This window comes from Microcebus murinus, chromosome 27, assembly GCF_040939455.1.
Source record: "Microcebus murinus isolate Inina chromosome 27, M.murinus_Inina_mat1.0, whole genome shotgun sequence".
NCBI lineage: Eukaryota > Metazoa > Chordata > Mammalia > Primates > Cheirogaleidae > Microcebus > Microcebus murinus.
In genome coordinates this window covers 3581275-3604639 of record NC_134130.1, presented here as the reverse complement: position 1 = coordinate 3604639, position 23365 = coordinate 3581275, and the positions used below count along the sequence as shown (strand labels likewise).

At 46.0% G+C, this 23365-nt stretch overlaps 1 protein-coding gene across 1 annotated transcript in view; it reads left to right on the top strand.

The window, feature by feature from the left end:
* LOC142860992 (putative adhesion G protein-coupled receptor E4P) overlaps positions 1–23365 on the top strand; it is a 30318-nt gene continuing 6953 nt past the window's right edge. The window contains exons 1-10 of the mRNA XM_075998187.1: positions 1–106; positions 4564–4774; positions 5534–5584; positions 6616–6738; positions 7661–7813; positions 8842–8844; positions 10174–10250; positions 18464–18634; positions 20458–20652; positions 22078–22313. Coding sequence (XP_075854302.1) covers positions 4744–4774; positions 5534–5584; positions 6616–6738; positions 7661–7813; positions 8842–8844; positions 10174–10250; positions 18464–18634; positions 20458–20652; positions 22078–22313 — 1040 coding nt within the window. The 5' untranslated portion in view covers positions 1–106; positions 4564–4743. The remainder of the gene's footprint in view (positions 107–4563; positions 4775–5533; positions 5585–6615; positions 6739–7660; positions 7814–8841; positions 8845–10173; positions 10251–18463; positions 18635–20457; positions 20653–22077; positions 22314–23365) is intronic.

The following is a 23365-nucleotide window of genomic DNA, read 5'->3' as shown; positions in this document are numbered from 1 at the left end:
CTCCTTGAGAAATTAGACCTCCCGATAAGTGGCCGTGCGCTTCCTCTTCTGTCAGTTCTGAGGAGCTACCAGGCTGCGTTGGAGGCAAGGACTTCTCATCTCTGCGGTGAGTAGGCACAGTGACTTCTCATAAAAAATAGAGAAATTTTTTACCTGTGATTGGGAGTCTAGAAAAATACTCTGGGTCTGGAAACCTTTTCGAAGAGACCTCATTCCATGCCCCGTTGCTTCATTTCTTGAACGAGGACAGGCAGCATCTGTCTCAGGTGTGTTTGTTCCCTTCTGCCGGGACGGGGGTGTGTGTTGTTACGTGGGGGTGTGCAGCCCACCCAGATGTCCCGCTCACTCGGGGCAGGTGCCGAATTGTGTCTTTAGGGGTTTCGGGTGGACTGAAATTATATCGTTTCAAGAAATACAGAGCCTACAGCAAATGTAGCATATAACCAATTTGTTGTGAAAAGTGAGGAAAACAAGATCTTAAGAAAATGAGTGGCTTTCCTGAGGTTGCATGGTGAGTAAAGACCTTTCTCATACACCTCAGCCCCGTAAGAAACACGCCAGCGCAGGTCAACGCCAGGCTCACAGGGGAAGGGTTGGATGCCTGATTTGTGGCCAAAGTAGAGAGATTTGCAGGTCGACGTTTTTCAACCAGCTGGTTATGAACCGCTGGAGGGGGATGGACCACAAAACCCACTTAGTGCATAACAACCAGCCTGGCAAAAATTAAACATGAAAAAGGACCATGATTATAGAATATCAGATGCTGTACATAGTTTTATGTTGTGAAACTTCGTTCACTTCTCTCTCTCTGTCTCTCTCTCTCTGAAATGCATTTATTGCAGTTGGTTATGGCCAAAAATCTCTCCAAATTAGCTTCCCTAGAGGTCTCAACTGTTGTGACAAATATTTATTGTCACCTCTTTTAGGTAAACATACTCACTTTAGTTAAATCAGTTTCAAACGAGGCCTCAGAAAACAATTGTCCTCATTCAAATGGGGATTCTTTGCACTGAGAGTTGCTCCAGAATATTTTAGAGTAAAAAATATTTTTGAAGGAGGAGAAACAATGAATGAAAATGGGAGACAGGTGTTGAGAGAGGGAAGGCGTCCAGAGAGGGACTAAGTGTAATTCCTCCCGAGGGACACAAGATACCACTGCAGGCTTGGACTTCCAACCAGGCGATATTGTCCACTGCAGGGACTGCAAGCCGGGGGTCCCTGGCTCTGTGTTAAGGGAAACGTGGGTGTGGACGTCTCCAGCTGGAGCCCGTGGCCCCCAGTTTCCCGAGGTCCCCACCACTTCCCACCCAGGGTCTGACTGATTTGCGTTCCACGTCCGGTGACGTTGGGGTCCTGACCTTGGGGAGGTGGTGGGACTCGGGCTTTGGACTCAGGGAGACCTTGCACAGGTCTCAGCTCTGCATTTTCCAGCGGCATGGCCCTGCACGAGCCACGTGATCTCTTGAACCGCAATTTCTGCATCTGAAGAGTGGAGAGACGACGACAAGACCTACGTCATAAGATGCTCTGGGCTGTGGATGAGATGACAGTCACAGCGTTCTTAACAAGGCACCTGGCCCCTAGTCGAGTTCCCATAAATGATCTTAGGACGTGGTAATGGACAGGATGAGAGAGTTTTCTCACCCTAACCGTGGGTGGGGCATTGAGCGTGAACACACAGGTGGCCCTAAGAGATTCCAAACTCAAAGATCAAAGCCCAACAGGCATATCAAGACAGGAGTATGGAGAAAACACAGAACTGCCAAGAGAAACCATTTTTAAAGTAATTTTGTGTTCTCTTTTATTAAAGAAAACTTCATTATTATTATTAATTTCTTCTTATTAAAGCAATATGCAAAATTTAGAATTATAGCTAAATAAAAGGGGATTTAAAACCACTCATGATGTTTTATCAACAAACTAAGGCTTAGAGCAACATAAATAAATAATTAAAAAAATCATTCATAGTGTCATTCTCTTGTTCACATTTATAATTCCTTTAAATGTGATATTATATACTTGGCTCTATAACCTGCGCTTTTTATTGATACATAGCAATTGTACATTTTATGGGATACATGCGATATTTTGATACGTGCATAGTACATTGTGTTGTGATAGAATCATATAACTTGCCTTTTATCTTAATGCTACATTATAATCGCTTCCCAAGTCACTTTAATAGCCTCTTACTCCATTATTTTTATTTATGATATCAAATTATTGGCATTGCACACGGTTAAATGCTGTCTTCTTCCTACTTCCATTATATGAAAGTGTTTTCCTCAAACCACTTACTTAGTACATCTTCCTGATATCAGCAACTTCATCATCATTGGCACATCTGTGTGTCTTAACAGATTAGCAGGATACATTCTCTCTCCTACTGTGCGCTGGAAGTTTTATCTTAAACTCCAATTGCCCACTGACATTGCCTTAGGGACGTGCTTTTCAAATTTTAAAATGATATCCACGGGCAAACACTTACTGCCAAGCTTCTTAAAGTCTCTTTCAAAAGGCTCATTCATAATGATGTCTAGCACTGCCACTGTTTTCTTTGTTAGAAACGATTTATTTTTTGAGTAGAAAAGACCTTCACTTGGTTCCAACTTCAAAAGGCACAAGAGGATGAAAGGTGACAAGTCTCTCTGCCTCAGCTTCCCAGCCACTCAAAGTCACTTGATGTCATGAGTTTCTTAGGCATCCTTCAAGAATATTTTATGCAAATACAGTATCATGACAGATCTACACATGCACTTGATGCATTTGTATGTTTGTAGATTGCACGTATGACGTTGTGCATGCATATATATACACATACATATAGAATTGTATGCAGAATTCTAACACTTTCTGTAAAATAGGGGAGATAGTTGCCCTGTTGTATAAATATAGTATAAATATATCTACATATTATTTCCAATTGTATATGGTATGCTAACATTTTCCTTGCCATCTCCCTGTTTTATGCAAATATTAGTACACCTACTTCTGTCCCCTGGGAATTGTTTATTTACTAACTTAACAGTATACCATTAAGATCACCTTCCTCCCCCCGCCTTTTTTTTTTACTATGGAACTTTTCAAACATATAAAATGTAGGGAGAATAGCAGACCCATCACCGGGCTTCAACAATGATTAACTCCTGGCCAATCTTATTTCATCTTTACTCCCACCCAGTCCCCTGACCACTCTCCCTACTCAATTGTGTTGAAGCGAATCTTAGCCATTGCATTATTTCACATGCAAAATTTTTAGTTTGCATCTCCAAAAGATCAGCTTTCTTCACAGAGAACCTCTTTGTTCTACCTCTAGCTTCCTCTAGAGCAGACAGCCAAATTGACCAGCGAGGAAGCTGAGGGTGAATTATCACGTCTACAGAAAAACAGAGAGTCATTCTTTAATGTCATAAAATGTTCAGCCTTATAACCTTTTAAAAGATGATTGGTTTGATTTGGGTTCAGTAAGATACTGCAATTGGCTCATATGCTTTTAAGTCTCTTTTAAACTAGGTTCCTTTTCTATCTGGTTATTTTTAACATCTTGCATTTTTTTTTGACAAATAAAAAAGTGGAACTCATAGAAGCAGACGCTAGAACAGTGGTTAACAGAGGACAGGGCAGGGTCGGGAGGTGGAAATAGGGAGGTGGTGGTCAGGGAGGGCACAGAGTGTCAGTTAACCTTGGAGGAATCAGTTTTAGAGATTTTTGTACAGCATGGTGATGACTGTTAATAGTAATATATTGTATATTTCTGAGTTGCTAAAAGAGTAGATTTTAAATGTTCTCATCACAAAAAATGATAAGTATGTGAGGTGATGAATATGTTAATTTCTTTGACTTCATAGCTCCACAATGTAAACATATATTGAAACATCACATTGTACCCCATAAATATATATAACTATTTGCCAGTTAGGAATAGTTTAAAAGAATCAAATAAATAACAGCAATGTAAAAAAAAAAAAAAAAAGAGGTGAGGTGAGGTGGCTCATGCCTGTAATCCTAGCACTTTTTGGAGGCTAAGGCAGGAGGATCACTTGAAGCCAGGAGTTCAGAGATCAGCCTGAACAACATAGTGAAAGCCCATCATTACAAACATTAGAAAAATCAGCCAAGTGTGGTGGCTCATGCTTATCGTCCCAGCTACTTGGGAGGCTGCGGTAGGAGGATTGCTTGAACTCAGGAAGTTGAGGTTGCAGTGAGCTATGATGACTCCACTGCACTCTAGGCAGAGTGACAGAGCAAGACAGTCTCAAAAAAAAAAGAAGGAAGGAAAGAGAAAGAAAGAAAGAAAGAAAGAAAGAAAGAAAGAAAGAAAGAAAGAAAGAAAGAAAGAAAGAAAGAAAGAAAGAAAGAAAGAAAGAAAGAAAGAAAGAAAGAAAGAAACAAGCTACTTAGTTTGTTCAGGGAAGTTTTCCACATTCTGGATTTTGCTGACTGCAATAGAACAGGATTTTAAATCCCAGCAGAATATTCAGTCCACGAGATGCGTCTCTTTTGCGGCATGTGGGGTGGTAAGCTCGTGCCCTGCAACCCCCTCTGCCGCGATCCTTCTTGCAGGATCCTTTCCTTGAGAGAGTTGCCCAGAAGCAGAATTAAGCATCGCTCCCGCCCCCGCCCAGGTTCGTAGCCTCGTGACCCTGAGGCGTTGGTCCTCACTGGGCTTGTCCACTGCAGGAACTCTCACCCCTCCCCGCTGGAGAGAGATCCTCACGCTGCTGCTCCCGCTGCCTCTGCGCCATGGGAAGCAGGTGCCTGCTCCTGCTCTCGGGTAAGTGGGACGGGGACCCCCCTTCTCTTCCTGCCCCTGCCGTCCCGCCTGCGTTTGCTCCCCGACGGCGGGCACTGTCTCCGGCAACCCCTGCGTGAGCTTGTCCTGCACCAAACTCTCCCGCTGAGTCTCTTAGGCTGGGCTGCCCCAGAGCAGAACCGAGACGAGACGAGTGTGTGCGTGTGTGGGGGCAGTTATTTGGGAGGGGATCCCGGGAAGCACAAGAAGGGGAGTGGGGGCGTCACACGCGGAAGAGGGAAGAGCCAATGAAGGTGCGTGGATGGGGGTCACCCCGTGCAGGTGCGGAAGCCGAGGGTGAATTGTCACGTCCATGAAAAGTGGACAGTCATTCCATAACGTCATGAAATGTGCAGCCTTACAACTTCTCCAAACAATTCCTTGTTTGATCTGGGTTCAGCAAGACACTGCAATTGGTTGATACGTTTGTAAGTCTCTTAGAGCTCAGGCCTGCTGGAGATGCTTCTAGAGACGGTGTCATTCCCACATGTTTCTGCCGTGCCCCCGGGGGCTGCAGGAAAACGCACTGTGCAGACAGACACAGTAGGATGTGCGGACAGAGGAACGTCCTCTGGGGTTGGCTGAGGGGCCACTTCAGCTGTCTGCTACTCTGATCCACCCCCCACAACAAGGTCCGTGCTTGGAGCATCGTGGCTGAGCTGGTTACGACAACCTGAACCCAGCCTGCAGCCACGCAGAGCCCGGGGTCCCCGTCTGACCGTCCCCTCCCCTCTGTTCCAGGTCTCGGGGTCTTGCTGGCTGTGCCAGGACCAGGAGCCAGGAGGTCTGCAGGTGAGTCCACTCACAGCCACAGGCCAGAGGGAAGGAAACTGGGACCTGGAGCTCGAGTCTGGGAGGGGAAGGAGCCCTGTGCGAGGCAGGGGCGCTGAGTCCCTGGCGTCCCCTCCTCCCGAGGGCTGTCCCCCTCTGCGGGCATCACCGGCGTCACCTGCGTTTACTGAGCCGAGCGGCTGACACGCGGCCTCCGGTGCAGTCCTCTGCGACGTTCCCACCCAGAGGTGCTGCCGCCATCCCCGCCTGGCCAAGGTCCTGCTGAGCCGGCGCGGCCCGAGGCCACGCAGCTGGCGGTGGGGGTGCTGCTCCCTGTCTCCCCACACCCGCATCCCGCGTCTCAACACGCTCAGCTGCCACGCCCGCCGGGGGCGGGTTTCCCTCCAGACTTCCGTGGTGTGGGCAGGTCACCGACCTGGGAGGGGACCCCAGGAGGAGCCACCTGGGAGGGGTGGGGACAGGAGGCAGAGACGGCGGTGGGGCCTTGTCACGGGAGTCGCCTGCGGGCATCGAGAGCCCGTGCCCCCCACCCCTCGGGAGCCGCTGGACACGGCGTGGGGCCCGCACCTCCCTGTCCTGCCCCAGGGGTCAAGGGCGACCTCTCACGGTTGTTACTTTTAACGTGTAGTAAAATGTACAAGCTGAGTTACTTTAATAGACTGACTCCCGCCAGTCACCGTTGGAGGGAGCTGCTCCCGGGAGCGGACGCAGTGCTCACCTGCCATGTGCTGCACAGAGCGGAGCCTGGTGGCCAGAGAGAGCCGGCAGGGAAAGGTGCACAGGTGCACAGGTGCACAGGTGCTGGCATTTGGAGGCACCATCAGGCAGGAGTGGTGTTGGTGGCAGAAGTGGGATCTGGGCAGGCCGTGTGCGCGTCTGTGTTCAGCTGTGGGCTGGGTGCAAAGAGGATGCCACAGAGCCAGTCCCAAGAGGACATCCCTCTGACCACAGCGCATGGATTGTGGGCACTTCATGAATATGTCTTGAACAAATGATGAGCAAAGGAATGCACACGTCTGTGTTCCCTGCAGCCCTCTGTCCTCAGTGCCCTGAGCATGCCTCCTGCCACAACAGCACCCACTGCGCCTGTGAGGTTGGATTCCAGTCCAGGTCTGGGAGGAGACACTTTTTCAGCTCCCAGGAGACATGTGAAGGTAAAGATGCTTTGGATGAGATTTAATTCGACCCCTCATTGGTGACAACTATTCCTCGTCCTGTGTCCTCTGTCTGAGGCACATGAATCCGTGGACCAAATAGAACCCACAGCTCTTCAGCAGACCCATCGCCATGGTGCAGCTACTGGGCAGGCGCACCTGTCCCTGCGTGCCTCAGACAGAGACAGCAGGTGTCAGTCCTTGCCTCTGGGCACCCCCTGTCTGTGGGCTTGAACCTCAACTTGGTCCATCCGCAGGGAAGGCTGGCGAGACAGGCAGATGCAGGACACTCAGGCATTGCACAAGCCAGGATTTAGCTAAAGTGGCCCTTCCACCTCGCTTGCAGCCTGTCCTAGTGATGTGTTAGCTTACCCTATATTTATTCCCTTGCTACTCACTGTGCATTTTTATTTGATGTAACAAATTTGAGATTCACCATTAAACTAAAACAACTTTCCATCCTTACTCCAGTGATTTGACACATCCTCTATACTATATTCTAAAGCCCCATAGGTACTTGGTCTATCTCCGGACTTTCAGCCCATTCCATTGGTCTTTTATTTATTTATTCATGTGTCAGCACCTCGCTGTTTTGTCAAAGCATCATTGGATATTTCAATGCCTGGTTCCCATCTTTCAGTTTTTGTGCCTATTCTTGCATGATAGTATCAACTCATCTCACTCCATAAAATACATGTAGATTTGTTCTTATTGGGATTTCATTGGGTTTACACACAAACACAGGGACAACTCCCATCCCTTCTCATGCTGATTCATCCTATCCACCAATGGGAGATGTTATTTGGGTCCATTGATGAACAGTGTTGGGCTATAGAGATTCCACGGGCCAGAGAACTGTGAAAACGAAAGTGAAATCGTTCTATGAAGATGAAAAACAACAGTATTTTCTCTTGATTCACAGACATCAATGAGTGTAAGACCGGGCTGGCAGGATGCAAGAAAAGGGCATATTGTAGAAACAAAATCGGAGGTTACGTCTGCAGTTGTGTGGTCAGATATCCTGTCATCAACTGGGTGGCTCGTTGGGTGAATATGGACCATCCAGACTGTTATGGTAAGAACCTCCCGGTACTCTCTCCTCCACGCAAAAGGATGGGGCTTTGGGCAGGTGGGGAGAGCTTCTGAGAGCCGCCAGTTTCAGGCTAGAGGGGGAGAGCACATCTCTGTCCTAACTGACATCTCTCTTTCCTTTGCTGTCCTTCTTGTCCAAGGAGACGTTACCCTAGCCCATGACATAAATAACCATGTCTGTATAGATGCCTTACAGTTTGTGTCTCCTACACAGGGCTCTTTCCTGGCTTTGAGAAAGATGTCTCTGATTTTTTTTCCCTGGACTTGTCTACTTATTTATCTCTCACTCACCTTAAATTCATTCCCTATGTCTGTCTATCTGTCTATCTATGTCCCAAAGCCCATGAGTTCATGCTGTTAGCTCTCACACCAGCACAATACCAAGTCTTGTCTCAGCCTTCCCTCTTTCCTTATTTGTAACTTCTTTCTCCAACAATGAGAAGCCTGGCTACTACAATCATATTCATATATATATATATATATATATATATATATATATATATGTATAATTGTTCAATGGTAGCATAATTCTATGTTTTGAGTTGGATGGATTGGATGTAAGTGCTGCCTTGTTCCCTCCCTAGCTTGCTGTCAGTTACTGATTTAACTTCTATATGCCTCCTCTACATGGGAGTGGCACTAAGGTGTACGTGTTAGGTATGTGTCACTGCATAACAAGTAATCACCCACGTTTAGCGGCATAAAAAACACATATTTATGGTTTCAAGGTTTCTGTGGGTCCAGGCGAGGCTTAGCTGGGTCCTTTGTTTTGGGGTCTATCACAGCTGCCATCAGGGTGCTTTCTGGATGGTGGTTTCATCTGGAGGCTTGACCGAGGCAGGATCTGCTTCCAAGCTCACTCCTGGGGTTGGTGGAAAGATTCAGCTCCTTAGGAGCCCTTGGACTGAAGCCCTCAGGGTTTAGTGGTTGGTGGGAGGCAGCCATCAGTTCCCAGGCATGCGGGCACCTGCCACTGGATTTATTATAGCAAGCACCTGGACACAGCCAGAGAGAGTGAATATCACAAAAGTCATAGTCTTTTATAACCTAATTGCCGAAGTGACTTCCTATCACTTTGGTGTGTACTGTTCATTAGTAATAAGTCACCGGGTCCAGTCCACGGTCAATGGGAGGAGATTTTGCAAGAATGTGAATCCCAGTAGGTAGGGATTATTTGAAGCCATTTCAAAATCTGGGTTACTGGGTCGAATATCGTGCTCCCCAAATTCGTGTACACCTGGAACCTGTGCATGTGATCTTATGTGGAAATAGGGTCTGTGCAGATGTAGTCAAGTCAAGATGAGGACATACTAGTTTAGGGTTGACCCGAAGTCCCATATAACTGGTGTTCTTATAAGAAGAGGGAACCTAGGAAACAGAGACACACACACACAGAGGGACGATGGCCACGTGTAGACAGAGACTGGAGTTAGGCTGCCACAACCCCAGGAAGGACAGAGATTGCTGGCAGCCACCAGAAGGTAGAAGAAGCAAGGCAAGATTCCTCCTTGGCACCTTCCTTAGAGGGAACATGGTCCTGCTGACACTTTGACTGTGGATTTTTAACCCCCAGAGCTGTGAGACAGTAAATATATGTTGCTTCAAGCCACCAGTTTGTGGCACCGTGTTATGGCAACCCCAGCAAACTAGTACACCTCACCCATGCTTTGTGATTTTTAATGCATGTAAAATGGCTAGCAGGCCTAGGTATCTAGGAAGACTCAGTAAGTATTAGTTCTCATGCTACAGAAGCCTGTTATAGAACCTTTTGCATTCTCTTAGAGGAGATAGTGCAGATGTAATGTGTAGACAACGGCTTCTGTATTACTAACTCAAATAACACGGAATCCTTCAGGAAGCCTTCCATGCAAGGCCGATGTGCTGGGGTTCTCTGCTGTGTGTTACCATGTCATCACCTCCTATTTATTAAGGGCATCACTTATCAATAATAATCAACAATCAATAGTCAACAACCAACAATCAATAATCTCTTAATTATTGATTTGTAATTATTTGCTTAACGCCTTTCCTTCCAGACTGCAAACTCCACAAGAGGACACCCTTGTTCTCTTTTAATACTCTATCCATGTGGTTTTTTTTATCATGTCTGGTGTTGAGTAGGTGCTCAGCTAATACTATTGCCTGAAGTATTAAGCCGGAAGCCACGTTCCAATTCCCTTTTATAATCTACTGTGGAACACGTTTTGGATTCCTTAGATGGGAATCGGGGAGGGCTGCAGAAGCAGCAGGGAAAGACCCAACTTGAGGCTGATTGGAAGGAGGGATGTGAGCGAGGGTGGGATTTCTCCCATATCCCATTTCATGGCCACATTTTCCCTCCAGTGAACAGCAGCGGGAGGAAACAGTCACCAGTGAATATTTGGGTAAGTGGGGTGAAGCCTGGGTGTGGGAAGCAGCTGGTCCGTCTCACCACATCGCCTCCTGCTTTGGCACTCGCAGGTTCTCTTTGATTTTTAGGATGGAGTAGTCCTCGTCCAGGGATGATTGTGTCCTCTGCCCCAAGGGTCATTTGTCAATGACTGGGGACCCTTTTGGCTGTCACAACGTCAGGGGTGAGAGGAATGTGTATTACTGGCATCTAGTGAGTAAAGACCAGGGACACAGCTCGGCATCCCATAATGCCCAGGACAGCCTCCCACAACCAAGCATTGACTGGTCTCAGATGTCACTAGAAATTAGGATACTCTGGAAAGAGTGACAGTGCCTCAGCTGTCATTTAAAGACTTGCATCAGTGTCTAGAACCTCATGTCCACCCCCACCTGCTAGCACCTTAATCAATATTGTCTCCAGGGCTCACCCCTGCCTCATCTATGCATATTCCTGCTTCCTGAAGTTTCCGTGAGAGTCTACCTAATTGGCCTTATTTCTTTCAAAGGAAAGTCTGAGCAAGAACAGAAGCAGAAAGGACCTTGCAAGAGAAGTTACTCAACTACTCCAGAGAACGGAATTGAGTATCTGGAATTTGAGTTTTGTTTCTCCAGGACGTGGTGAAAATTACAAACTTGGTATCGGTAAGAGGTGCTGAGTAGACTCCCGTGATCTGCATAAAGAGGTCTGGGTCCTGGCATGGGCAGGGGCTATGAATGACAAAATCAATGGGCTCCCAGAATCACAGTCTTTCATGCTAACATTACATGAATGGGGCTCTGCTTTTAAAAATATAAATTCAAGGGACAAGAAAATAAATCAGCTCCTTTCCCCATTCCAACCTCCCTTAGTATGGCAAAGATTACTGAAGAACATATCCACCACCCTACCATGGCTGGTGGAAAGAAGAAATCTTTGGGTTGTGTCCCTACTCTACCCTCACATACTCAGGACAACATAGAATACTTCATCTTTGGTCAGGAAAATATGTGTGGATTTTTTTCCCCTCCACGCTAAGCAAGTAATTCTCCAGCAAGTCCCAGCTGGGTGTCCTGTCATTCAACTCTGACATTATCTACCTGGAGGTAGCGTCAGACCCCACAGTTTGTGGGCTTAATCCCAGAGCGTTTTCAGTTCCGACACCAGCTGCAAGTCCCAGGTTGTAACCTGTACTTCTGTCCGGCTATGAATCAGAGTCCCGTGACCTCCCTCCTTGGGTTTGATTAATTTGCTCACTGAACTCAGGGAGGCACTTTACTTGCATTTATCCATTTATTATAAAAGATACTACAAAAGATACTGATGTCCCGCCGGGTGGAAGAGATGCAGAGAACAAGGTGTGGGGCACGGTGATGTGGCACTTCCAAGCCCTCTTTGGGCGTGTCACACCCCAGGAGCCTCCAAATTTTCAGCTACCTGGATGCTCCTAGAACCACGTTCCTCTGGATTTTGATTTGGGCTTTATTATTTAGACTTGATTGACTACAGCATTGGTCCTTGGCATCAACTCAACATTCAGCCTCTCCCCGCTCCCTGTAGGTGGCGTGGTGTGGAAATGAAAGTTCCAACCCTTTAATCTCACGGTTGGTTTCCCTGGCAACCAGCTCCCATCCTGAGCCCACAGGAGGTGGCTAAGAGTCACCTAAGGTTAGAACAGGAGATGCCCAGGAAATTCCAAGGGATTTAGGAGTTGAGTCATAGGCTTCTGATCCTCAGGAAATGTCAAACGTCTTAGGAGTTCTGTGTCAGGAGCAAAGAGCAAATGTCAGAACAAAAGATTTTCCTGGTGTGCCTATTGCTCAGGACATCACATGGGCTTTATTTATGTATTTATTTATTTATTTTGAGACAGAGTCTCACTTTGTTCCCTAGGCTAGAGTGAGTGCCGTGGCGTCAGCCTAGCTCACAGCAACCTGAAACTCCTGGGCTCAAGCAATCCTCCTGCCTCAGCCTCCCGAGTAGCTGGGACTACAGGCATGTGCCACCATGCCTGGCTAATTTTTTTTTCTATATATGTTAGTTGGCCAATTAATTTCTTTCTATTTATAGTACAGACGAGGTCTTGCTCTTGCTCAGGCTGGTTTCGAACTCCTGACCTCAGGCAATCTGCCCGCCTCGGCCTCCCAGAGTTCTAGGATTACAGGTGTGAGCCACCGTGCCCGGCCTGTATGGGTTTTAATAGCTCTGGGTCAGGGACTGTAGTGTATCCTTAGCCTTTGCACCTGTTATATGAATAATGTCAAAAAACCAACTTTTGGCTTTGTTGATTATTTGTGTCATTTTTCTGTTTTCTTTTCCATTTTTCTTTCTTTTTTTTTTTCTGAGCAGTAGGAAAGAGTTTATTAATTTTCCCACAAATGAGGAGGTTGGTAGACTCCCATCTTAAAGTACCAACATCCTCTTTTACATTTATTTCTGCTCTTTATTATTTCATTCTACTTTCTTTGTATTTCATATTTAATTTTTTAACTTTTTGACTTGATAGCTTAGATCACTGATTTTTAAGGCACCCTCTTTTTCTAATGAATGCAATTTAAATTATTCAAATTTAGTATAAATTAGAGCTATACATTTTCCCTCCAAGTACTTCTCTGGATGCATCCTGCAAATTTCGAGATGTTGAGCTTTCATTACCATTCAGTGAAAAATATTTTAAAACTTTCTGAGAGATTTATCACCTGACTTATGGGTTATTTAGAAATGTGTGTTTCATTCCCAAATATCTGAGCTTTTCTAGGTGTCCTTGTGTTAATAGTTTCTTATTTAATTTTATTGTGGATTTTTTATCAAGAAACTTTGTCAAATGCTTTTTCCGCATCAATTAAGATGATCACATGATTTTTATCTTTTGTTCTGTGAAGGTGATGGATCCCAGCAATTTATTTGCGTATGTTGAACCAGACTTTTATACCAGGGATAAATCCCACGTGGTCATGATGTATAATCTGTTTGATGTGTTCATGTCTGAGAGCATACTCTTTACAATTGCAATCCCTTTGAATTCATTGAGACTTGTCTTATAGTCTATTTTTTTTTTACTGTTTTCTTTTATTTATAGTCTATTTTGACAACTGTTTCATGTGAACTTAATATCTGTATTAACATTCCAAATCAAGTGGGGTAACAACTGTTCCGTGGATTACTCTGTGCTCTGCCGTCTTTAACATTCAACTTCCACCTCAAGTTGTAAGACAGCTGTTCAACTTCCACATCCTCTTACCAGCCAATGGGAGAGGGCGAAGAGGGGAAGTAGCATGGATGCTCATTTTCTGTAGGACACATCATTCTGATTGTCCATGCACTGGCCTGCAGATAGTTGCATGGCTCCACCTAGCTGCAAGGGAAGCTGGAAAATGACTTGTGTTCAGCTTCAATTTGGTAGTCCTAGTCCCAGACAAAGATGGGGTGAATGGTGATTGTGGGCACTGAGCTGTCTGCCATAGCTCCTATGTCAAATTTCTTACTTGTCCAGAAATAAAGTTCTTGTATCAAAAAAAAAATTATGAGGATAACCTTTCGTCAGATCTTGTGTTTATGGTCCTACATGGTATAGATAGAGTTTATACAAGGGATTCTTCTTCAGTGCAACAGATTTGCCCTTAGTGATTTTACTTGGAAAACTTTCTAATGCTTAGCTACTCTTTTTTTTTTGAGACAGAGTCTCGCTTTGTTGCCCAGGCTAGAGTGAGTGCAGTGGCATCAGCCTAGCTCACAGCAACCTCAAACTCCTGGGCTCAAGCGATCCTGCTGCCTCAGACTCCCGAGTAGCTGGGACTACAGGCATGTACCACCATGCCCGGCTAATTTTTTTTATATATATGTTAGTTGGCCAATTAATTTCTTTCTATTTATAGTAGAAATGGGGTCTCGCTCTTGCTCAGGCTGGTTTTGAACTCTTGAGCTCAAGCAATCCGCCCGCCTGGGCCTCCCAGAGTGCTAGGATTACAGGTGTGAGCCACCTCGCCTGGCCTTAGCTACTCTTGATTAGGAAGATTATTTCCTCCTCAACAAGGACTCCAATGTCATTAGTTAACTTTTTTTTTTTTTGCTCCTAAGTAGCCTGTGGTAATTGCTGAATTTGCAGCCCTCTTAGTTCTAGCTCAGGGAGGCACAGCGATCCCCTGTCATGCCCTGGGTTGTGTGGCCAGCGTGTGTCTTGCTCAGGACGTTGTCACCCCTTCACTCCCACCAGCCAGACGGGTGGAGGGGCAATGCCGTCCGGTCTACCCTGCACCGGGGAGATGGTATCACCCGTAGGGGGTCTCCCAAAGAAGGGAGGTGTTCAACAAGATTTTTTAGCCATGGGAAGTAAGTACAGAAGGACTCACTTTCTTCCTGTTTTCAGTCTATGAAACCCAGAGGTGCAATGAGACAGGTGAGAAGACTTTTCTGGAAGCTGGAAACAACACGATGGATGTCGACTGTGCTCAAGCTTTCAAAGGAGCCGCAGCAGGTACTGTGCCTACGATGGATTCTCCTGACTCCGCATGCTAGGCACCACTGTCTCATTTCTAGGTTACTAGACCAAGGGATGGCAACTTATAGCCATCTTATAGCATTTTCCAACCAACTTATAGCATTTTCATAGTAGGAAGATTCTAGAAGATTCTAGAATGAATCCTTGAGCACTGATCAGGCAATTGGGGAGATAAAGTTGAAGTCTTAAAAGGACTGTGCACTTTGTGATACACACTTAGGTTCCACTAGGATTTCTTGACATTCTTCGTTAAAAGGGACAGGCTGACACATGCCTGATTTCCATGCGATGTCTGAAAAGGTACCATGGTGGCAGATTGCCTCGAACATCCTTTCCTTTGAGAAGAATTTTATGAACCCCCTATTTGAAGGAGTCACCGAGTCTTTTTCTGTCCTATAGCTTGGCAAACTTGTTCTGTAAAATTATCAGAGAGTAAATGTTTTAGGCTGTTTGCACCAGATGGTCTTTGTCGTAGCTACTCAAGTCTGCCATCGTAGCATGACAGCAGCCATAGGTGATATGTCAACGAAGGAGTGTGACTGTGTGCCAATAAAACTTTATTGACAAAAGCAGGTGGCAGGCCAGATTTGACCCTCATGCCATAGTTTTCCACCCCTGCTTTATCCCTTCGATTTTAGTCTCTGCAAAGCACCTGCACTGTGTCATTTTTTTTTTCTAATTTATTGATTGGTTTGTTATTCACCTCTCCCCCTACAATGTTAGCTCCCTGAAGGCAGAGATTTTGTCTGTTTTGTTCACTGCTGTGTTATAATACCTAGAATGTCTTGGCTCACAGCAGAGGTTCCATAAATATGGGAGGAAAGAATAAATAAATTAACTAATGCATATAAACTATTTCAAAGAGTAAGGCCTGGCTACATTTAGAGTGACATGCCTGCTGCATTTACTCCAAAAAAAATTCTTTTCTACTGGTTTATCTTTTCCCCTTACTATAAGCTGTAGAGCAGGGGAAGAGAGGGAAGGGATCTAAAAGTGAGTTTATTTTTATTTTTTTATTTTTTTGAGGCAGAGTCTCACACTGTCGTCCCAGCTAGAGTGCAGTCATCATAGCTCACTGCAACCTCAGACTCCTGGGCTCAGGCGATCCTCCTGCCTCAGCCTCCCAAGTAGCTGGGACTACAGATGTACACCACCACACCAGGCTAATTTTTTCTATTTTTAGTAGAGATGGGTTCTCGCTCTTGCTCAGGCTGGTCTGAAACTCCTGAGCTCAAGCGATCTACCTGTCTGTCTCAGCCTCCCAGAGTGCTAGGATTATCAACATGAGCCACTGTGCCCAGCTATGAGTTGATTTTTAAAATGGAGTGAATAATAATAGAGTTGGCAGGTAGCTTTGGCCAACATCAGGTGGTGGCACATGAATAATTGCAATTTGGGAAATGCCCCATCAGGTCACAGAACATTCTATGTGTGTTGAACATCTGAGAATTAAATCACACTTTCGTGAAAAGGGGAGGGGAGGAGGAAGAGAAGGAGGGGGGAGGGGAACAAGGGGAGGGAAGAGAAATAAGTGAATTAAATAGAATGGGTCACCCTACACACCTTTCCACTAAATCAGACACACCAGAGTGAGTGTGAGATGGAGGATGGGAGTGTGAGCTTTCCTTAGCCTTCCTGAGTTCCACCTGCCTTTTTGAGCACAAGCATTTTGTGGCCCAACACTGATTGTGACACATAAGGGCTTGTATATATTTTTACTATTCACCGATGAGCGGATTTCCACATATACCTCTTAAATGTGTGGGGACACATAATATGTATTACGTAACCAAAGGTGCTGCACCCCAAACTTCACGTGGTGTATTGAACGGGAAATGTAAGGGATTTCCGAGGGCAGGTGTAACTGTCCGTTGCTTGCCCTGTGACCCTCACCTAAGACACTATGGACCAACTTCCCAGACTATGTGCACTCCCTAACGTTGTTTCTCTTCTTTTCCTCTCAGATAGAAGTGCGGTTGCCCTCATCACTTACCGATCTGTTGGAGATATTCTGAATGAATCCTTTTTTAATGACAGAAGAGGAATTCGGGAAGTAAAAGTAAACTCTCACGTTGTGAGTGGCACCATTGGTTTGAAGGAAAAAGTTTACCTGTCTGGACCTGTAGTCCTGACTTTTCAACATACTCAGGTGAGCAGTAGCCAGGGCTGGTCCTCTGTGAGGTGTTCTAAAGGGAAGGGTGTGGTACCAGCTTCTGGGTAGGGAAATGAATGCAAGTCTAATCACTCAGAGACAGAGTGACAAGAAGATGTGGAAACAACCCAAGTGCCCATCAATATGTGAGTGGATTAGTAAAATGTGGAACACGCATACCATAGGGTTCTACTCAGCCCCCCAAACCAACGGTGATCTAGCACCTCTTGTATTATCCTGGATGGAGCTGGAGCCCATTCTACTAAGTGAAGTATCACAAGAATGGAAAAACAAGCTCCGTATGTACTCGCCATCAAATTGGTACTAATTGATCAACATCGATGAGCACATATAGTAGCGACATCCATCGGGTGTTGGGCAGGTGGGAGGGTGGAGGAGGAGATGGGTATACTCACACCTAATGGGTGTGGTGTGCACTCTCTGGGGGATGGACACCCTTATAGCTCTGACTTGGGTGGCGCAACGGCAGAGCATGTAACCTAAACACTTGTGCCCCCGTAATATTCTAAAATAAGAAAAGGCATTAAAAATTAGTAAATTTGAAAATTAAATTTAAAAAAAAAGACTAGCACTCTGGGAGGCCGAGGCGGGTGGATTGCTTGAGGTCAGGAGTTCGAAACCAGCCTGAGCAAGAGCAAGACCCCGTCTCTACTATAAATAGAAAGAAATTAATTGGCCAACTAATATATATATAGAAAAAATTAGCCGGGCATGGTGGCGCATGCCTGTAGTCCCAGCTACTCGGGAGGCTGAGGCAGGAGGATCGCTTGAGCCCAGGAGTTTGAGGTTGCTGTGAGCTAGGCTGACGCCACGGCACTCACTCTAGCCTGGGCAACAAAGTGAGACTCTGTCTCAAAAAAAAAAAAAAAAAAAAAAAAAGAAATGTTAGGTCACGGTCAATGAAACATCACCGCACATCTGTAGGGATGGCTAGTACCAAAAAGTCAGTACATAAGTACTGGTGAGGATGTGGAGAAAAGGGAATTCTTACAGATCCGTTGGTGGGAATGTAAACTGGTGTAGCCCCTATGGAAAAGAGTATGAAGGTTCCTCAAAAAATTAAAAACAGACTATCATATGATGTAGCGATCCCACCTCCTGGTATATAGCCAAAGGAATGGAAGAGACAGTTGCAGCCCATGTTCATTGCAGCATTATTCACAGCAGCTAAGAGATGGAAACAAACTGTTGTCACCAACAGATGAATAGTTAAAGAAAACCTGGCACCTCTTATATTATCCTGGATGGAGCTTGAGCCCATCATTCAAAGTGAAGTATCACAAGAATGAAAAAAACGAGCACCACATGTACACACCATCAAATTGGTATTAACTGATCTACTCTAAGGTGGTCACATGGTAGTGATATTTATTGGGTGCCAGTCAGGTGGGGGGTGGGGGTGGATAAACTCATAACTGATGGAGACGGAGCCCAGTGTATGGGGGAAGGGCACGCTTGTAGCCCTGGCTTGGACGAGGCAAAGGCATGACATGTAACCAACATATTTGTACCCCCATGATATTCTGAAATTACAGAAATAATAATAATATCCAAACCAGGAAGGGACCCACTTTCATGCTGTTCTCTTTTCCAGCCTGGAGGTCTGAGAACAAAACATCTGTGTGTCTACTGGGAAGACTCGCAGGAGGAGGGGGGCAGCTGGTCCACGGAGGGCTGCTATCGCGTGCACAGCAACGCTTCCCACACCCAGTGCAAGTGCTACCACCTGTCCAGCTTTGCCGTCCTCATGGCTCTTAGCCCCAAGGTACCCACGTTCCTGGTCCCCTCCTGGGAACCTGATTGTGTCCGGGACGCTGTGAGGTCATCCTCTGCATTTCTTAGAACAAGACTCTAAGATAAGGAGCCATGGGGTAGTCCCTTACTTGAGAGGGGATCCAGGACACCCCAGTGAGGAACTGGGGAAATTAAATGGCAATAAGACAGAAGCGAATGCAGAGGGCATTTTCAAGCCTGTCACCACTGTGGGCCACTGGACCTTGTGAATTCTGGGGGACTGTGGGCATCCGTGTAGAACTCACGTCTGAGAGTCTTTGTAACTGGGTGGAAAGAGAGCTGGGGAATTCACACTCCAGCTCCCTTTACTCCTTTATTGGGAGCTGCACCCAGGGAAGTCGATTCTCTGACACTTCCAGGGACATGGGCAGACTGAGCTCAAGCTAACAAGGAAAGCCCTCAGACACTGGGGAGTTTCCTTGGCAACCGCTACAGGGATAAGGTCCAGGGAGCTCTGGGATGGAAACCATCCGTCATTCTGCAAGAGAAACTTACAACTAAACCTCCCCTTCAGACCGGAGGAAGGCAACTGGCTGTCACCAAAGACACGACGTAGCCCTCTGCACTTCCCAGGTCCCAACCAAGTCTAAGATGGTTAAATTATTTAAACTCATGTTTAAGGGAATTTACTGACCTTCTACCACTATTTCTTTTTAGCCCCCATGTATTGAACATTTGCTATATGACAACCACTGTGTTGCATGTTTCATATGCACGGCCTCGTTTTAACACTTATCAAGTGGCTACTACACACCACACGTTGCTCCAGGGCTTGGAATATAACAGGGAATAAGATAGATTTTTAAAAAGTCCCAGCCTTTATGGATATTCCCTTTGAGTGTTGTGCTGGCCAATGGGATAACCGGGCACATGCGGCTAGAGAGCACCAGGGATGTAGCTAGGGCAACCGCTGAGCCACATGCTTAATTTTATTTTTTTTTAGATTTGAATTTAAAAACTGGAGAAGCGTAGAATGTTCTTCAGCTAAACACAAGTTTATGGTTTGGTAGGACGACATTTCACCTTCACCACTGAAAATGCAGTGTCTGAGTTGAGATGTGCTGTCAGTGAGAAATATCCATTGGATTCCAAAGGCTTAATATGAAGAGAAAAAGAGGATGTGGTACATCTTACTAAGAACTGTTTACATTTACTCTGATTCTATATTTAACTGATAATATTTTAAAACTATTCAGTTAAATAAAATACACTGTTCATTTCATGTTTCTTTTTACTTTTGTTATTATGGCTACTAGAAAATTTTCAACTTACACCCAAGGCTCCCAGCTCAAGTGTCCCATTTCTTTACTTTTCTTTTTAGACAGAAAGAGTCTCGCTCTGTCACCTGCGCAAGAGTGTGGTGGCCTCATCACAGCTCATTGCAACCTCAAACTACTGGGCCCAAGCAATCCTCCTGCCTAAGCCTCCCGAGTAGCTGGGACCACAGGCTTGGGCTACCCTGCCTGGATAATTTTTTTTACTATTTACTAGAGACTGGGTTTCACTTTTTCCCAGGCTGGTCTTGAACCCTTGAACTCAAGTGATCCACCTGCCTCAGCCACCCAGACATGTCTAATTTCCACTGGACAGCACTGGTCTAGTTGTCTGGATTTTTCAACACTCCTGTGTGGAGAACGCTATTACTGCCCCTATGTTGAAGATGGGAACACCCAGTCTCAGAGAGGTTGAGTCATTTGTTCCAGGGACTGAACTCAGGACACCACCTGTCTTTGCATCAGGAAGACATCAGCACAGCTAGAAACTATAACAGATTCCTCCTTTGGTGGCTTGCAGGAGGATGCTGTGCTGACTGTGATCACCCACGTGGGGCTCATCGTCTCCCTGCTGTGCCTCTTCCTGGCTGTGCTCACCTTCCTCCTGTGCCGGCCCATCCAGAACACCAGCACCACCCTCCACCTGCAGCTCTCCCTCTGCCTCTTCCTGGCCCACCTCCTCTTCCTCACAGGCATCAACAGAACTGAGCCTGAGGTATGCAATCAACCAATTACCGCGTCCTCATGATCTAATCCAGCTATCTTCTCCTGAGATAAGGTGGGGAGGGAGGCATTAGTCAGTTGGGATGGTGCAGGGGGAAACAGCATGAGTTGCCATGTCAGCTCTCCTCCCGTATAACTGTGAACAAGACCCATGCTTTCTGAGGGACCATTTAGCAAATTGATTGAGAGTCAGTCTGATGGCATTAGGGCAGCACTAGCTGCCATAACAGTCAACTCCAAAATGTCAGAGGCTCAGCACAATAGCAGTGACTGTTTCCCTTATGCATCAATAGAGGGTGCGCAAATAGGTTTTAAGAGTGTTTGTCTGCTATTCTTGGGCTGATTGATGCTCTTCATTGTCCATACACAGCCTCCAAGGTCTCCCTGGCGCCCTTTCCATTTTATCCAACTGGGAGGGGGGAAGAGCATGGCAGAGTCCCATGGGGGAGGCTACTATGGGCCACACCAGGAAGAGAGATCCCTTCCCATGCCACATTCTATTGGCTAGAAGTCAGTCACATGGTCACCCTTACCTGCAAGGGCTGCTGGGAAATGTAGTCCCTAGCTTGGAAGCCACTTCCCAGTGAGGAATACATGTTCTGTATCTACAAGTCCAGGGAGAGACTTGAATTTTTGGTGTCTGGTGGATTTTCTACACTGATGTACACTTGAATTCAACTCTTCATCCTACTTGCGAGTGACCTTGTTGAAGTGACTTCCCCTTTTTATTTATTTAGTTATATATTTTTTAAATTAACCAATAACAATTACATATATTTTTGTGCACAATCTGTTGTTTTGAAATATGTGTATATTATGGAATGGCCAAGTCTCTCTAATTAACATATGGTTTATATCACATCCTCATTTTTGTGGTGAGAACACATAAAATCTGCTCTCTTAGCAATTTTTAAGTATAAAATAGCTTGTTATTAAATACAGTCACTGTGTTTTATGATAGTCTCTCGTGACTTCCTCTTTTTAAACTTCCTCTCTAAAACAGTGTCCCCATCATAGGGCTCTTGTTAAGGAGTGTTTTAAACTTAAGTTTCCACTGAGGCTACTGGAACGTAGTCCCACCGAGGAGCTCCAGGGGGCGGCATAGAGCAAGTGTCTTAAAACTCGCCCACCTGAAGGGCTTGGGCAATGGAGTATTCACCTACCAAATCTTGTCTGTCATGCACTGCGGAGCTGTTCCCAGGACGGCTATTCCGTGGCTTTCTGGCTTGCTCCCTGCGTGAGATGAGCAGACTTCAATGGCCAGCAGAAGTCCCCAGAAAACGTGTTGCCCCCAGGCAAAGTGTCCCAGGTGCTCAAGGTGAAACTCCAGGCAGCATCCAGGAAATGCTAAGAGCTGAGGCTCTAGTGAGGCCCAATGGCATCTGCTGCACGGCCCTCACGCTTCTCTGTCCTCCAGGGGCTCTGCTCCGTCATCGCAGGGCTGCTGCACTACCTGTACCTGGCCGCCTTCGCCTGGATGTTCCTCGAAGGGCTGCACCTCTTCCTCACCGTCAGGAACCTCAAGGTGGCCAACTACACCAGCGCAGGCCGATTCAAGAAGAGGTTCATGTACCCTGTAGGCTATGGGATCCCGGCTGTCATTGTCGCTGTGTCTGCGATAGCTGGACACAAAAATTATGGAACGTACACTCAGTAAGCATAACGTGTGTGTGTGCGGAGGAGGGGGTGTCCATGGTCCTTATGTGATTTGAAATCAAAATGTTTATTTAATCTGTCTTCCAGTTGTGATTTTTTTCTTTTTGAGATGAGGTCTTAATCCGTTGCCCAGGCTAGAGTGCAGTGGTGTGATCATAGCTCACAGCAACCTCAAACTCCTATGCTCAAGAGATCCTCCTGCCTCAGCCTCCTGAGCAGCTGGGATTACACGTGCATGCTATGATGCCTGGCTAATTTTTATACTTTTTGTAGAGGTGGGGTTTTGCTCTTATTCAGGCTGGTCTTCAACTCCTGACCTCAAGCGATCCTCCCACCTTGGCCTCTCAGAGTGCTAGGATTACAGGCGTGAGCCACTGTACCTGGACAAATTGTCAATCATACTTCAAATCAGTCCTTCCTTAAGCCTGAATTCTATTTATTGGAAAGCTCTAGCATAATGGCTCTGAGCATCTTTGGGATTGGATCTCTTTGGGAATTTGGGTGAAAGCAAGACTCCCTTTTCCCTGGACAAATATACAAGGCGCAAAAGTTTGAATGCACCTTCAGGTAGCTCAGGACAGGTAAAACAAATCCGTGGCCCTACAATAAGAACCCGCATGCTACATGAGCTAGAGTAGGAAGAATGGGTTGAGACTAATCCCCAACACGTAAAGAATATCAATATTAACAGCTATCCAAGGCCTGGATGCATCAGAGCTAGTGCTTGCTGGATGCAGTAGCTCACGTCATTCTCACTGTGATCCTATGAGCTTGACAGGTTATTGTCTCATGCACAGGACATCGGAAGCTTCGTTCATTTCATAAACTTTCCCAAGGTCAGAGGTAAAAGGAGAGCAAGTCAGAATTCCCAAGACAGTACTCTTAACAGCCGTGTGTTGGTGCCGCTCTAAAGCTCTGCACACAGCGGGTAGTTGAAGCAGTTGCTATGTGGGTCATGGCACGTGGGTCAGGACAGAGGTTGTGCAGGCACTGAAACGTCATGTATGGTGCTGTCCCTCTTGAAGTCAAAGAGCTGCCGAGGATCACAC